Source organism: Anoplophora glabripennis, unplaced genomic scaffold (genome assembly GCF_000390285.2).
Source record: "Anoplophora glabripennis isolate ALB-LARVAE unplaced genomic scaffold, Agla_2.0 scaffold955, whole genome shotgun sequence".
Taxonomy (NCBI): domain Eukaryota; kingdom Metazoa; phylum Arthropoda; class Insecta; order Coleoptera; family Cerambycidae; genus Anoplophora; species Anoplophora glabripennis.
The window spans coordinates 121,408-138,754 of NW_019417035.1; the positions used below are offsets into that span (position 1 = coordinate 121,408).

The 17,347-nt window shown below is 35.3% G+C and overlaps 1 protein-coding gene across 1 annotated transcript in view; it reads left to right on the plus strand.

The window, feature by feature from the left end:
* LOC108913989 (zinc finger protein GLI4) overlaps positions 1–11,248 on the plus strand; it is a 52,777-nt gene extending 41,529 nt beyond the window's left edge. The window contains exons 2-3 of the mRNA XM_018719682.1: positions 1,159–2,088; positions 10,281–11,248. Of these exons, the coding sequence (XP_018575198.1) occupies positions 1,159–2,088; positions 10,281–11,248 (1,898 nt within the window). The remainder of the gene's footprint in view (positions 1–1,158; positions 2,089–10,280) is intronic.
* Positions 11,249–17,347: the final 6,099 nt, after the last annotated feature.

Sequence of the window (17,347 nt, forward strand, 5' to 3'; positions counted from 1 at the left end):
AAGATTATCTAACAGTTTAACATGTCATCAAAGTGTTTGGAGGGTTTTGCACACAAATTTACTTTATCCGTACCACATTCAACGCGTGCAACTGCTGATACCAAGAGATTTTCCTGCACGGTTACATTATTGTCGATGGTTTCTCCAAAAAACTACACAGAATCCCAACTTTACGTCTAAAATTCTGTTCACAGCATGATATGAAAATCCCCATGTTATTGGAGAACATGGATTTCAGCAGCAGTTTTCGGTGAATGTGTGGGCCGGAGTTATTGGTGATCATGTCATCGGACCGCATTTTCTTCCTCCTCGACTGAATGGTGAGACTTACAGACAGTTTCTAGCTGAAACATTGCCTGGTCTGTTAGAAGATGTACTACTAGCAACCAGAAATGACATGTGGTTTATGCACGACGGGGCACCTGCTCATTTCAGTCTTGCTGCTCGCCAACATCTTAATGACACTTTTGCTCAGCGATGGATAGGTCGGGGAGGACCTCAGCCGTGGCCAGCACGATCTCCAGACCTAAATCCTCTGGACTATTTCTTTTGGGGACATCTGAAGTCGCTTGTTTATGCAACGCCAGTTGTAGATGAAAATGATTTAAGAAACAGAATTGTAAATTCTTGTAATGTCATACGCAACACTCCAGGAATTTTGGAACGTGTGCGACAGTCGATGAGCAGAAGATTACATGCTTGTATTGACAGTGGCGGTTCTCATTTTGAGCATTTGATTTAATTCAATTTTTATGATATTTCCAGCTCAAGTAAGTTTAAATGCGTTTTTCATGGAAACGGTTGCTCCTAGCTACTTCATTATTGGCGCCCTCAAAAAAATACACCTAAATTGACCACAGCTTTGAATTTGTCATTCCAAAAAACCCCCGTGTATGAAATTTCATTAAATTATTTCGAATCAGTCGAAAGATATTTAAGAAAATGCGATTTATTTTCCCAACTTTGACACCCTGTATCTCGGTAACGAAGCACTTGCGGACCGATGTTCATATGCACTTTTTTGCTTAAAATATGACAAGGAATCACCCCTTGAAATTAAAGTCATCACTTAAGATACGCCCTGTTTTTTGGAAACAATACAATTATATTATTTAGTTTTGGGAATTATTCTCTAACTAGTCGTGTTTTGTTTTTCAGATACCGCTGCACCGTATGTCCTCTATAAGGATGGAATGGACCGAGCGCAAAGCCAGTGGGGCCCGCAAGATGCTTACCCGCCCCCACAACAGCAGACAACGACAGGGGCGGGTAGTCCTCAGCAAGCCCTCGGCCCCACCGTCCCACTTGGTGTTGAAGCGGATACCGTGCCGCCTCGGGACCAAAGCTTACCTTCACCGGCACCATCCCCTTATCCTGCGACACAGGCTGAACCCCGAGAAGACGAAATACAGCCTGAACAGCCTACAATGGACTTGGAACCCCGACCGGCCTCTCAGTGCTTTTCCGCCGATCTGCAACAGCAGCAGCAACAACAGGCCTACCAGCAATACGCCAGAGCCCCACCCCCGGCGGCGCCGCCTCCCGTCCCACCTCACATGCTAGGCGCGGGCAGCTTCTCTGCTTTACAGTATCTCAAACAGCCCGGTGTGATGTTGACCAGCCTAGGCCCCGACGGAAGTGGCCAGTTGGACCAGTACACAAACATGCAAGATCTGAGGACTGCGTCGCTACCGGACGTGATCCAGCAACAACACGCAGGGCTCAAGAAGAACAACAACGGGCTAAGCGGCGAGCTAAGGCTCTTCAAATGCTTGACATGCGGAAAGGACTTTAAGCAGAAGTCCACGCTGCTCCAACACGAAAGGATCCATACGGACAGCAGGCCGTACGGATGCCCGGAATGCGGCAAGAGATTCCGCCAGCAGAGCCACCTGACCCAACACCTCCGGATCCACGCCAACGAGAAGCCCTACGCCTGCGTATACTGCGAACGGACGTTCCGACAGAGGGCCATCCTTAACCAGCACCTACGAATCCATTCCGGTGAGAAGCCCTATGAGTGCCCGGAGTGCGGGAAACACTTCCGGCAGAAGGCTATCCTCAACCAGCACGTCCGCACACACCAAGGCGAGCGCCCCGTTCCTTCATAGGCGGCGGCCACTCTCGCAGCCCCGTGACCAGTCGCTACTTGTTGTGCCGCACGACGGGCGGTTAGAGTTGGTCTGCTGCACTCCCCCCACATTCTAGTCACTCTTTTGTTTCTCTAGTCGCAGTTGGTAGACAGTGTTCGCCGTCACTCGCAGACGGAATACTAAAAAAATATACCTAGATCTCCTCCGAAAACTCTAGTGAGTAGATTAACAATCTCCAACGGCATAAATTCATTGGAGGAAGGAAGTATTCCAATACTTTCGAAAATAATAAAATTTTTTCCTTATATTCTGAATTATTCAAATCTAACCGCATATGTTCAATATACAGCGTGGTAAAAAAGTTCTGCATAAAATTCATATTTTCATTAAACAATTTTTTTTCGAAATACGGTGAGACCCGTCGATTTTTACTTGATCCAGGGCACCATGTTATGTGGAAAAAATTTTTTTTCGATAATCCACTTACGGTAGCGATGACATAATTTTTTTTTAAATGACAACGCATATTTTTTTCGTTCGAAATTGATGACAGTGAATTATCGAAACAACGGTGTGAAAATTTCGATGTCTTACATAACAATTTTTTTAGAAAAATGCACCTTAAGTTCTTGAATGCAATAATTTGCTGTTTACGGATCAAATGCCTAAGAAAAAAAATTATTCGGCAGAAAGCATTTCAGATAACTTAAGTTGCAACTGGTGTTATGTAATATTTGCGGAATTATTCATCAGATATTGTCAGGATCCTGATTAAACTGCAAAATTTAGAACCAAGTTCAACCGCACAAAATCCAAATAGTATGTAGCAAATTAAGGTCGACTTTTTGTCTTCGAGTTTGCCGATAAATTCCTCAAAAAAAAAAGATCCAAAGAAATGTTTACTTGAAAGGAGTAGATTACCTGAAATATTGAAGACTAAAAATCAGTACCGATTTAACATTCTTTGGTGAAATCGTTTAATTCGAAATGGCAAAACTTAGTGAACGCGAAAGAATTGATATTTTGAGGATGATTGGTTTCGGCGATAAGTTACGAACCCATCAAGAAGCTTGCCAATTATTTAATGCAACGTACCCTGACAGACCACCAATTACGCAATCTACGGTTAGTAGGGTACTGGCAAGGTTTGAGGAAACTGGTAGTGTGAAAGATGCTCCTCGTGCGGGTCGTCCTAGAGTAGATGATGAAACTAGATTGAATATCCTGGTGGAGCTCCAGGACAACCCTCATTCTAGTACAAGGTCGATTGCATTGAACAATGATATTTCACATGTAACTGTGGTGAACTTTCTCAAAAAAGAGAAATTTCACCCCTATAAGGGTCACTTGATACATGCATTGACTGAGGACGACCCAGACCGCCGTCTCCACTTTTGTGAAGATTTAATGCATCGATGTAACGGAGACCCCGACTTCCTCAAGAACATAATTTTTTCTGACGAGGCTACTTTTTATCTTAATGGATCGGTGCATCGACATAACTGCCGGTATTGGTCTCAGGAAAACCCGCACTGGGTGCAAGAAGTAGATCATCAGCACCCCCGAAAGGTGAACGTTTGGGCGGGAATAATAGGGCGTCGTATTTTAGGCCCGTATTTTTTCGAGGAAAATTTAACTGCTGCTCGCTATTTGGATTTCCTGCGGTTCGATTTGGTCCCAAGCTTAGCAGAGTTATTCCCGAACAACGAGGATCCTGATATTCCTGAGGAAAGAATTTGGTTTCAGCAGGATGGTGCACCGCCCCATTATGGAGTGCAAGTACGGGAGTACTTGAATAACACGTTTACTGGCCGGTGGATCGGGCGACGCGGAACAATCGAGTGGCCTCCGCGTTCGCCTGATTTAACACCTCTAGACTTTTTTTTGTGGGGCTATTTGAAATCGCGTGTGTACACAAACAGACCAGGTGATTTGGAAGAACTTAAAAACCGTATTCGTTTTGAAATAAATCAAATCGACCCGGGAATGCTTGAACGAAGTGTAGACGGCGTTTACACACGCTTAGGACAATGCCAAATGGTACAGGGTGGGCAATTCGAACAATTTCGCTAGACTTACACAAACATTAGTGTAATTTTACTCGTTTGAAATGTAATTTTGTCAACTTTGTCCTTTTCGGAGCCATTAATAGTGTAAGTAGACAATTATCACTTATAAGAACTTAAGGTGCATTTTTCTAAAAAAAATTGTTATGTAAGACATCGAAATTTTCACACCGTTGTTTAGATAATTATCACTGTCATCAATTTCGAACGAAAAAAATATGCGTTGTCATTTAAAAAAAAATTATGTCATCGCTGCCGTAAGTGGATTATCGAAAAAAAAATTTTTCCACATAACAAGGTGCCCTGGATCAAATAAAAATCGACGGGTCTCACCGTTTTTCGAAAAAAAAATTGTTTAACGAAAATATGAATTTTATGCAGAACTTTTTTACCACGCTGTATATATAGTGTGTATCAGCCAAATGGAATAAATTCAATAATAAATAGATGAGGGCGTGTCCGAAAAAACGCTCGGACACGTCGATTGGTATTTTTAATTGCGCATTTTTATCGACAAAAACTTTTTATGCAGGTTGTGTCATGTAACAGTGGTCAGTACCAACTTCCTTATTTTAAATGCAACACCCTGTATATTATTCTATTTTTGGATTCTTCAGAAAATTCAAGACATATTTTATATACGATGTCCTACACCTTTCTTCAACTGTTTCGGAAATATTAAATGTTTGCAGATTTATTGTAAAAATTAACATTTAAAAAAGAAAATTATTTGTTTACAGAAATTCGCTGCAACATACTCAAAAACTAATAAGTAATACTGTTTATTTATTGATAATATAAAAAAAGCAAAAAAAAAAAACATTAATGTCAATGTAGGAGATGTTCAAAATGCTCGACGCATACGTATTGGCAACATCCTATTATAATTTTCTAATTTACTATAATTTTTTCTAACGTTACTCAACATCTCAGACGTGATCGATCTAATTGCAAGCGTTATTTGTCCTTTTAAGTCAGCGAAGTCGAGGGGTTTAGTTTTCTGTACAATACTTGTGTTATATCCCCATAAGGAGAGGTTTAATGGTGTCAGATCAGGGGAAAGTGCTGGCCATTCCATCGCTCCTCGCCTCCCTATCCACCGATTTGGAAATATTCGGTTGATTTACTTAAACCATCTTACTCAAACCATATCATATTCGCTGGAACTTGTGGGTTTGCTGGATCAGGATATAAGTTTGTCAAAGTTGGCACGACATTATTTTAGAGCAGTGCTAAATAATTATCGCCATTCAAATTGCCATCAATGGAACAGGGACCTACGATATGATCTCCAACAATTCCTGTCCAAACATTAACCTTTTCAGGGTATTGCGTATGTTCTGTACTCCAGTGAGGATTTTCCCTAGACCAATAGCGGCAATTTTGACTATTAGCACGACCGTGAAGTGTAAAGGTGCACTCATCAGAAAACAAAACATGTTCTAATTGGATCACATTGTTATCTAACATTGCCATCATTTGTTCACAAAAATAAATTCTCCTATCAAAATCGTCTTCCATCAGCTCCTGAGTTAGTTTCATTTTATAGGGATGCATTTTATTTTCTTTTAATACTCGAATAATAATAATCGATGAATGGCTAATATCGAACATTGAGGCTGCTTTTCAACTAGAAGTATGTGGGTTTTCCTCAAACTCAAGCATAATATCCAATTTGGTAGCATCACTTATTGCACTGGCAACTGGCTTTTTGCTAATTGTCCCTTGGGATATAGGCGGCAAATTTGGGAATATTTCATGAAATAAGCGAGCAACTTCTATTTGTGTCCGTATGTTATCTCCATAGCCAATCATTTGTAGAATTGTTATTTTGTGCATTTCTGTTAAATGAACCATTTTTCTGATATGCTGTTAACGAAATTCAAACGACTATAACACTGACAACTACTGTCATGCGGCAGACAACACTTTGCTAAGGCCAGGCGTTAAACAAAACTAAATAAAACTATTTTAGTCCAGGCGCTATCTGTTTCGGGTTGGGTAAAACGCATGTGATCGGAGATTTTTGCTTTAACGGCTTCTAAATAACATCAGAAATGATAATTTTTCTATGCAAAAAAAAAACGTGAGCTTAATTGTTATTGCAAAAAGTATAAAAAATAGCAAAAAAAATCATTTTTTTCTTGGTTTTCTCGTCGACAATTTAGCAACTATTCATTTTAAACAAAAATGGAAAAGGAAAAAAAGTTTTGTAATTAAATTTTGATCAAGATAGAGTTAGTTGCATTTCGAAAAAATAATTATTATTATTGCAAAAATCGGAAAAATCATTTAAAAAAATTGCAAAAAATGCTAGTTTATTTGTCAATTTTTTTCAGACACTTGAATAATACCTAGGATCTTCATACTTTTCCCAATTAAATTTCTTCGTGCACAGAATCATCACACCAAATTTCATCCAATTCGGTTCGATAGTTTTTACATAATACAAATAAACTAGCACTTTTTGCAATTTTTTAAATGATTTTTCCGATTTTTGCAATAACAAAAATTACTTTTTCGAATTGCAACTAACTCTATCTTGATCACAATTAATTACAAAACTTTTTCCTTTTCCATTTTTGTCTAAAATGAATAATTGCTAAGTTGTCGACGAGAAATCCAAGAAAAAAAAATTTTTTTTGCAATTTTTTTATACTTTTTTGCAATAACAATTAAGTCCACGTTTTTTTACTTGCATGGAAAAATGATCATTTCTGATGTTATTTAGAAACCGTTAAAGCAAAAATCTCCGATCATATGCGTTTTACCCAAGTATACCCTTTTTAAAACAGATACCGCCTGGACTATTTATAGTTTTTTTTTATTTCATATCAGTAAAAAGAAACGCCGAAAAGATTTTTGCTTACTTTCTCATTATCAAGAGCTAAATGGGAAATAAGTAGTATCGAGTGTGTTGTAGCGAATTTCTGTAATAAAATAATTTTCTTTTTTTTAATGTTAAGTTTTGCAATAAATCTGAAAACCTATTTCCGAAATAGTTGAAGATAGGTACATGAAATATGTCTAGAATTTTCTGAAGAATCCAAAAATTGAATAATATACAGGGTGTTGCATTTAAAATACGAAAGTTGGTATTGACCACTGTACACACCCTGTATAAAAAGTTTTTGTCAAAAAAATGCGCAACTGAAAATACCTATCGACGTGTCCGAGCGTTTTTTTCGAAAACGCCCCATTTATTTATTATTTAATTTATTCCATTTGGCTGATATACACTATACAACCAACGATAAAGGATGAACAAAATATCAGTTAATTATTCAAAGACTTTGATACCTTTTCCAGTTATCATATCATTTTTATTTTGTACTCCATTATTGTTTATATGAACAATGATATAGTTATATGGTTATAAATGTAGAACTTCTTATCTCCTTTTTTTTCAAAAATTTCATACTAAAGTTATATATACAGGGTGTCGCAGAATATGTAGGCAATCTATCGAATTTATACAGGGGATGTTAAAATATAAAAAATTTCCCTAGAGCGCCCCCCTACGGAGATACAGGCCCCTAAAGGATACCTCTGAAAATTGATTTTAAAATACTTTGTGTAATTTAATTATTTTTTAATATGAAGGGCAACATATAAGACTCCTTAAAAATTGACTCATGAAAAAATTGGCTTATTTGGTTTGCCAGGAACGGACTAGCTGTAGCATAATAATGCCAATTTTTTTTACACCCTTTACGATAAAGGCACAAAAATAATGTTTTTATATAGCTTGAACATTAAACTAAAAAAGGTACTCCTGGTCCTCCTCTTCCTATCCAACGATTTTCGAAATGCCTGTTTAAGTGTTTTCGAACCACCAGACTAAAATGGTGTGGTGCCCCATCATGTAAGAACCACAATTCCATGTCGTATTGCCAAAGGTAGGTCGTCTAAAAGTTTTGGCAAGTTGCCTTGGAGAAATTCCAAATAAAGTTCTAACCTTCTAGGCTATACAAATGGTCCAATAAAATGTTGCCCGATGATTCCAGCCCATACGTTAATGGGTTCAAACTGGTGCTGATGATGTGTCACAATAGAAGCATGTGAATTTTCTTCTGCCCATAAATATAAATTATGCGAACTTATGATTCCATTTTTACAAAATCCAGCTTCGTTCCCAAAGGGAATTGAACCAATGAACAGTATCTATCTAATAGCTAGTTTGAAAATTACATCCTTCGCGGAAAGTTTACAGGAAGAAGTGCATGGACTTGTATGCGATAGGGATGCAATTGTTGCTCTTTAAGGATTCTGAGAACCGCAGATTTTGGGCAATAAACTGGACAGCCAATTTCCGTACACTTTTTGAAGGATCTGCTTCTACGACATTTAGGATATCTTCTTCAGCAACCTAACCACGATTGATTTGATCACAATTGTGTCTGGCTTTGGCAAACGTTCCTAAAATACATCATTTTAATTCTGCATATTTCCTACTCAAAAACTACGCTAATGCATGTAACAAATAAATTGTAATTTTTACCAGTCTCTCTTAAACGTTGATCCACTATATCAAAAGTTTTCCTGTCAGGAATTCTTCGATTTGGAAATCGTTCCTCATAAAGCCTTCTGATTTCTAAGGCATTACATGATGCAAGTCCATACAATAAATGCATTTCGGTATATTCAGCAAACGTAAATTCCATTACGGCAAATAACATATATCCGAGGAATAAAAAAATAAGAAAAATATCACAAGTTTCGACACACTATATCGTTAACTGACAGACTCAGATAGGTATGTACTGTAATTTTTATTTAAATCGGTAAATGTAAAAAAAACTTAGTCAGAAAACAAAGGGAAAACCAAGTGGAAATAAAAGTGGCATTTTCTAGATAGGCACAAAAATAATGAAAATTTCATCGGTATATTTCTCTTTACAGATGTAATAAAAATCATGTTAAACAAAAATAGTTCATTTTATCGATATCAACCGAGAGTATCTTCTTATTAGTTTAAGGTTCAAGTTATCTATAAATATTTTTTTGTTTTTATCGTACAGGGTGTAAAAAAAAATGATATTACTGTGTTATAGCTAGTTCGTCCCTGGCAAATCAAATAAACCAAATTGTTTTCATGGGTAAATTTTTAAAGAGTCGTATCTGTTGTCCATCGTATTAAAAAATAGTTAAATTACATAAAGTATTTTAAAAGTTGTTAAAAAAAAATCGATTTTCATAGACATCCTTTAGGGTCCTGTATCTCTGTAGGGAGGGGGTATCTAGGGAAAATTTTTATAGGAACTTTTCTTATCTTATTTTCTTATATTATGAGTTATTTTAGCGTCCCCTTTATAAATCCGAGAGATTGCCAGCATATTCTGGGACACCCTGTATAATACTTGTTTGTGCGTTCAGATCTAATAATAGTACCTAGTCAGTCCTCCAGTCACATTCTATGGAAAGTAATACAAATATTTGTTTCCGTTAAAGTTGTAATCAACAAGTATCTTCTGTCGCATACTCGTTTCACAAAATTTCATAGCAATTACAGGTACATTTTTTCAATGCGTGTAAATACCAGAAATTAATCCAGTTTTTTTCTTTTTAATCTCTTCCCAGATGTTAGAATGATTCTTCCTTGTATTGTTGCAGCCTAAACTCCAAATTAATCATATTTACCAATAAATAAAAAAATATTGAACATTTATATTTCCTTCCTGTAACTAGTACTGTAACAAATGTAATATAAAAAAAATATTCGAAATATGACGATGGAGATGCTAATATATTTACGGAGATAATATTATCAAACATTCACTTTTGAAAGACTTAAAATGACATTGACATCACGTCAATGTTAGCTTGGAAACGAATTTCATTTCTAAGATTATTAACTGAAATGTAAGACCAGCTGCTACATTTTTATTATTTAATTGAACCACGCACGCACAGAAGTCCTCAATATGTTACAAGTTCAATTTTGTTGGCATTACCCACTTCCATCGGACATCTTAAAATGTAATCACTACTGATTATTTTTGCTTGACCATTATTCACTTCTGAATCATTTGAGGATACCTTAAAATCACGTATGATTACGTTTTATAAACAATCAGTAAACAATACAGACAATGCGTTTCAACAAATTTTTCTCTTTCAGATGTAAGCCCGCACTTGGTGTTCAAAAATGGTATCAACCCAACGCTCTGGCCTCAAGACGTTCCATTTCCACCAGACGAGGGTAAAGAGGAGGTTCAATCTACATATGGGGATGGCGACAACTCCGATAGAACAAGTTGCTTCTCGCCTAATGGCATAGCAGGCAATCTGCAATACCCCGCCTACTTCAAAGACGCTAAGGGCATGAATCATACAGTTTTCGGTGGCGGTACCAATTTTGGCGCCTTACAATACCTGAAACAGCAGCAGCCTGGAAAGAGCGGGCTGCCAGACGTCATCCAACACGGTAGGTCTGCGGGAATGCCACTTTACGTGAGGTGTCCGATCTGTCAAAAGGAATTCAAGCAAAAGTCAACTTTACTGCAACATGGTTGTATACATATCGAATCTCGACCTTATCCCTGTCCAGAGTGTGGAAAAAGGTTCAGGCAGCAGTCACACTTAACCCAGCACCTGAGGATACATACGAACGAGAAACCCTACGGTTGCGTGTATTGCGGTAGGAATTTTAGACAGCGAACAATCCTCAACCAGCACTTAAGGATCCACACGGGAGAGAAACCGTACAAATGCGGCCAATGCGGCAAAGATTTTAGACAAAAAGCAATACTGGATCAACACACGAGGACCCATCAAGGCGACAGGCCGTTCTGTTGCCCCATGCCCAACTGCAGAAGGAGGTTCGCAACGGAACCGGAAGTTAAGAAACACATAGACAACCACATGAATCCGCACGCAGCGAAAACCAGGAGGGACTCGACAGGGTCCGATGGAAAATTACCAGGAAACGGTATGTTACCGAGGGGGTTGACACCTACGACCGTGGTCAAGCCCGAACTGTACTTCCCACAATGCTACGCTCCTAGTTTCAACCCCCCTGCAAGCGTCTCACAATTTCAAACAGCCAACCCAGAATTCAAGCCGCCCAATCCTTTGCCGACCCAGTGACTAACAGCCAGCTGGCAACTGGGTCCTTGTATTGGGTGACCCTTTGCTGGCGTACAGACTTAACCCAACACTTAGCTGCTAAGGACTACCAGTTAGTTAACTTATATTTATTGGTGATTTTTAAGGGAATGTCTACAAGACGTTTCCTGCTGAGTGATTATCACATGGTGCTGTAAGAACCAAGTTGTTGGTAGCTTGTAACATACGGAATGATAGCACATTCAAAAAAATATTCGATAAGTATACATACTATAAATATATGTAAAATGTAAAAGTATTTTGAATTTTAATGAAAATTGTGTCCTGTTCACTTAGTGGCAATACTTTAAGCAAGAAAGTACTTTAATGATTATTATAATATATTATTGTTGTAGTTAGATTTTACTATCATGTGATCTCTTTAATGTAAATTCGCAAGAGAGAAAGATAGAACTGTTTGACGGGTTCTAACTTTTTACAGGAACATCTTATGGTCGGAGAATACCATATTTTTTACAAACATACAATAACCACAAAGAACAACTTTTAAAAAATCATGTGCCTCTTTGGGCATAACTAAGTATTTATCCACAACTCGTTTCGGAAAAATCCTTTAGGCATTTCTTGTTTGCGAATTAATATTTTTCTTACGGTGTATACATACAACCAACAAAGGGTAATGAACGAATTCACTCTCTTAATGTGTACTTGATACAACTAACAACTTATTGTGAGTTTATTATTGAAATTTCAAAAAAAATTTTTAATAGTTTACCTTATTAAGGTAAGGTGATACCTTAGTAAGGTAAGGTAGGTATTACCTTAATAAGGTACCTTAAGTTTAATAGTTTTACCTTTTTTATGAATTTTTGTAATACAGTATTAGAAAACACAATTGAATAATGGAAATCACTAAATTAAAGATTTTTTTTTAATGGAACACCCTATATATTAGTGCATACTTAGTTTCATAAAATATTTCTCTTTTCAAAAATATATAATATGTTACAGTTTGATTCAGGACTTTTCGACATATTTCAGTTTAACACTATTTATGAAAAAACAGGACGGAAATTTATGTCTGACGGATCGCAGTGGCTATGGACGAGGCACGCGGAACAAACAAATGATTTTGACAGAAGTTTATTTAACATCATTAGTTTATTTCCTATAACAAACTATTTTAATAAAGAAATAATGTTTAGTATAGAAAATTTTAATCTGTTTAAGGTGTTCCATTTAAAAAAAAATCTTCTAAATTAGTTATTTCCATTATTTAATTGGTTTTTTCTAATACTGTATTATAAAAATTCATAAAAAAGGCTAAAACTTTTGTATTAAAAACTTTTTTGTAATTTCAATAATAAACTGATAATAAGTTGTCAGATTATAGTGACTAACTCTGCACATTATACCAAACCAAAGCCTGATATTGTCATTCGTCCTGTTATTATAATTTTTGATGATGAATTTTTAGCATTTACAAGATCTGCAGTAGACTTTATACATCCATACACATTATTAACAGACTTCGATGTACTATGGTGAAAGCAAATAAAATGATTTGTGGCGTTCTTTATACCGCATATACATAATGTAATCAAGCGAACGAATTGGATCTTCATTGGACCTTCATTCGTTCGTTCCCTGTACGTATACGGGGTGTCCGGTAAGTATCTACTAACCTCTTGACAGCGTAGGGAAGAGAACATAATATTACTATTTTCTACAATCTTTTTCTAAGGTTCCTTCTAATAGAGAAATTTTGTTGTAAATATGTGTACCTTGGGATTTACGTTTTGGATTTTAACTTTAAAATCACTTTTTTTAACTTTAAAGTGACATTTTGTTAAAATTGTGACGTACATATGAGTGTGCATTTTTTGTATGTTAAGTACATATTACGTAGTACCTAAAAACGGACTAGCCCCAACATAACACAAAAAATCGTTTCTTTTTTCTTTAAAGTTGTAATCTTTGTTTATTAGAGAAAATTATGATTAGGGCCGTCAGAACTGAGAAGCGGGACATAGGCGTACGCATTACTTATTAAAAAACAACAAATAAAATTGTTTACAATACACCACCATAAACACCAACGGATAAGAATTAATTACGCAGCATCCGCACGATAACAAAGCAACAGTATACTAACGTGTCATGAACCTGAAAAGCATTCTGAGGCAGCGGCTCGCGCATGTCTAGGTTGACCCGCTTAGCACGCCACTGAATTGCGACTCTCTCAGACTTAATTATGATTAATAGGTTTTAGCAACTCTAGTAAAAAACAATTATTATATAAACAACAAGAAGTGGAGTTTTTTAATTATTCATGTTTCTTAAATATTCACTTTATAGGTCCACAAACAGTTGAAATAGCTTAAAAGGAAAGAGTTAAATATCAAACATAAATTTTTACTAGGCAATTGTTCAAAATGATGTACACCTCATTTTGAGCGTTTGTTATGCTATTTGTCATATGCTCTTAATCATAGCTAGATAGATCAGGGCCTGTTTTATGGAGACCAAATAAAAAAAAGTACGGAAACCTCATAAATCTTAAGTGAATGTTCATTTTTAATTTTTAAGCTATGACCAATCTTTTTAAAGTTTTTAGGACTTTGGCAAAGTTAAATAAACTAAATGCATGTAACAATTTGCAAAAAAATATATACTTATTCTAGTTGTTGCTGTTCATTTCAAAATCCGATTTATCTCAAAACCCATTTATTTTATCAAAATTCTTATTTTAGACAAAAATCTTTAGATAATATTTTCAGTATAATAACATGACGTCTGTCAAAATTATGAAAACACATAGTTGGGGCCAGTCCGTTCCTGTATATCGTGTAATAGTAAAAAAATATATTTCAATAACAATCATGAGGCTATAGCAAAATTTTTTCAAAATATATTAATTGGTTTTAAAGTTAGAACGCAAAACACGATGGACAACAGATAAGACTTAAAAATTGACTCACGAAAACTATTTGGCTTAGTTGGTTTACCAGGGACGGACTAGCAGTAGCACAATAATGTCAATTTTTTTTACACCCTTTACGATAAAGGCACAACAATATTTTTAAATAGCTTGAACCTTAAACTAAAAAAAGGCATTCTTGGTAAATATCGATAAAATGAAATGTTTTCGGGAAAAAAAACTATTTTTGTTTATCCACAAAGAGAAATAAACCGATTAAATTTGCATTCTTTCTGTGCCTATCTAAAAAATGCTACTTTTATTTACATTTGCTTTTTCCTAAATTAAATTACACAAAGTATTTTAAAAGTTATTTAAAAAACTCGTCCTTTAAAGGCCTATACACTGAGCTCGTAAAGTTTGGAATAAATTCGAAAAATCGTTACTGAAGGGTTTTGACAGGAAATGCTCGGACACGTCAACTTTAGTTTATAAAATGCCACTTTTTTAGCAATCGACTTTTTTTTTGTTTTCTTTGTTTTTGATCTATGACGTCATCGCCAATTTTTTTAAATGGCAACCCATATTTTTTTCCACGGATTTCGATAGAGCACATTTTTCTGAGTACGAATATGTCAAAAACGCATGACCTTCAAGATGGAAGTTTTCGAGATATTCGGTTCCAAAGTTTCAAGAATGCATTATACAAGCGATGACAAAATACTAATCATTTATCAAGGAAACGCTGGAAAAATTACAGTTTTGATAGTTGAAGTTTGTTCTCGCAAGTTTGTGTTTTAAACTGTCTATTATCTCGAAAACTTCCATCTTGAAGGTCGTACGTTTTTGACATAATATTCATACTCCGTAACTGATCATAAAAATTTCGATTCTTTCCCTTTCACTCAAACGACGGACCATTTTCAAATAAAATGAATTCTGATAGAATAATGATTAATCAACTTAAAATAAAACACAAACTTGCGAGGACAAACTTCAACTATCAAAACTGTAATTTTTCCAGCGCTTCCTTGATAAATGATTAGTATTTTGTCATCGCTTGTATAATGCATTCTTGAAACTTTGGAACCGAATATCTCGAAAACTTCCATCTTGAAGGTCATACGTTTTTGACATATTCGTACTCAGAAAAATGTGCTCTATCGAAATCCGTGGAAAAAAATATGGGTTGCCATTTAAAAAAATTGCCGATGACGTCATAGATCAAAAACAAACAAAACAAAAAAAAAGTCGATTGCTAAAAAAAGTGACATTTTATAAACTAAAGTTGACGTGTCCGAGCATTTCCTGTCAAAACCCTTCAGTAACGATTTTTCGAATTTATTCCAAACTTTACGAGCTCTGTGTATGTCCGTAGAGGGGCCTACTAGGGAAAATTTTTATAGGAACTTGTCATTGTTATTTTATCATCCCTGTATAAATCCGAGAGATTGCCCACATATTCTGGGACACCATGTATATGTGTTATTTTGGCCTTACGATACTTCCAATATACTTACAACATACCTAACTGACGAACGAATTCGTTAATTACCTACTATTCGTTTGCTGCATATGTAAATTAAATTTTAGACACTCAAATTTTTAATTTTTATACACAATATTTTAAATACTTAGCTGTGTTCTTTATAATGTTAGTGAGAAGCGTTTAAAAGTTGTCCTTTCAAACAATAGAAATAACTATTTTTATAATAAGTTAACTGACAGTACACAATTTAATTTTACACAGTGTCTTCAATAAAATAGTAAAGATATCCAGTTATACATTAAACTATACGTAAAACAGATAAATGGTGATGGTATTTGAACCCATTCTTTATATGATGCACCGTTTTTATAAATATATATTCTATATATACAGTGTAATTAATTAGAGTTTAACTTTTCTATACAGGGTTTACACACCTATACGGTTATACATAACTAACAATTGAGATGAATTACGAGAAACCACTAAACTTCTCATCATGCCACATGTGGCATTTATTTGAATACGAAATGGAAATAACGGGCACATGCAATATTAAAACTAAGCACCACTTGAATTGTTGAGAAAGAATATAATACATACAATGCGGATTTCTAAAATTTGATCAACAACATTTGTCTACACGGTAACTGCTGTAGAAAACGTATCTTAAAACAAGGGTATGTCCCTTCAGCGATCAGAAAATGCAAAATAATTTTCTAAATCGAAATATGAGGGTTTAGTATTACATATGCGTGTTGTTTCCTTATTTGTTTAAACTTTTAGTTGAATAGAATAGATAATACAGCTAAAAAAATTATTATTAAATTATTTTGAAATAGACCTGAACCTGAAATAGTAATTTCAGGATTTTCTGCGTAATTTATCTCAACAACTCGGTGTCGGAACTCAGTTTTTACCATGTATAAACAGTATAATCTGCAACAAATATGACATTTTGTTTCGCTGCATTTATATGTTATCGTTTGTCAATTCCGTTTAGAATCTTCCGGACAAAACATCATGTATCTTATTGTTAATGTAAATGTAAAGGTTAAGAAAAAAATGTAAATTGTAAATATTATTTTCCATTTAGGTCCCGTCAAAACTATAAATATTGTACTAAAGAACCAAATCTTTTTGTAAATGTATTTGTTTATATTAGATTGTTTGTATACGATTACTTTAGTGACGAAAAGAAGTATAAAATTAGCAGGTAAAGGTTAAAAACTTGTGTGCTAGCCTACTTGTATGTAAGGCAACAATATCAATTAATTAATGAAATATACGATTACGTAAAAAAGCTCCTGTACAACTCAACATCCAGATTTTTTTTCATTTCATTTCAAATACTGCCTGAAACGTTTGCAATTCTCTAATTTGTTTAAACCAGTAACAGTTGTTGTTGTTGTCTTGCAGTAGAGAATAGACTAAAGGCTGTAGCAGCCAAAATTGTTGAGCTACAAGACTTAATAAAACGTGATAGCATTTAATTAGTTCATAAGGTAATTTTATGTATATATAACTACATTTTTAAATCGTTTTTACAGGCAGTCTGTTACACATAGTGTATATCGTACGATAAGGAAAGTTTTTAGTGATGTGTGATATCCCAGTTGGGTAATTTTTTCTATTACAAATTAATCAGAAGCATTTCTAGATTTGTTGTAAAGCTAACATGGTAATATTTCTTTGAGGCAAACGCAATGTA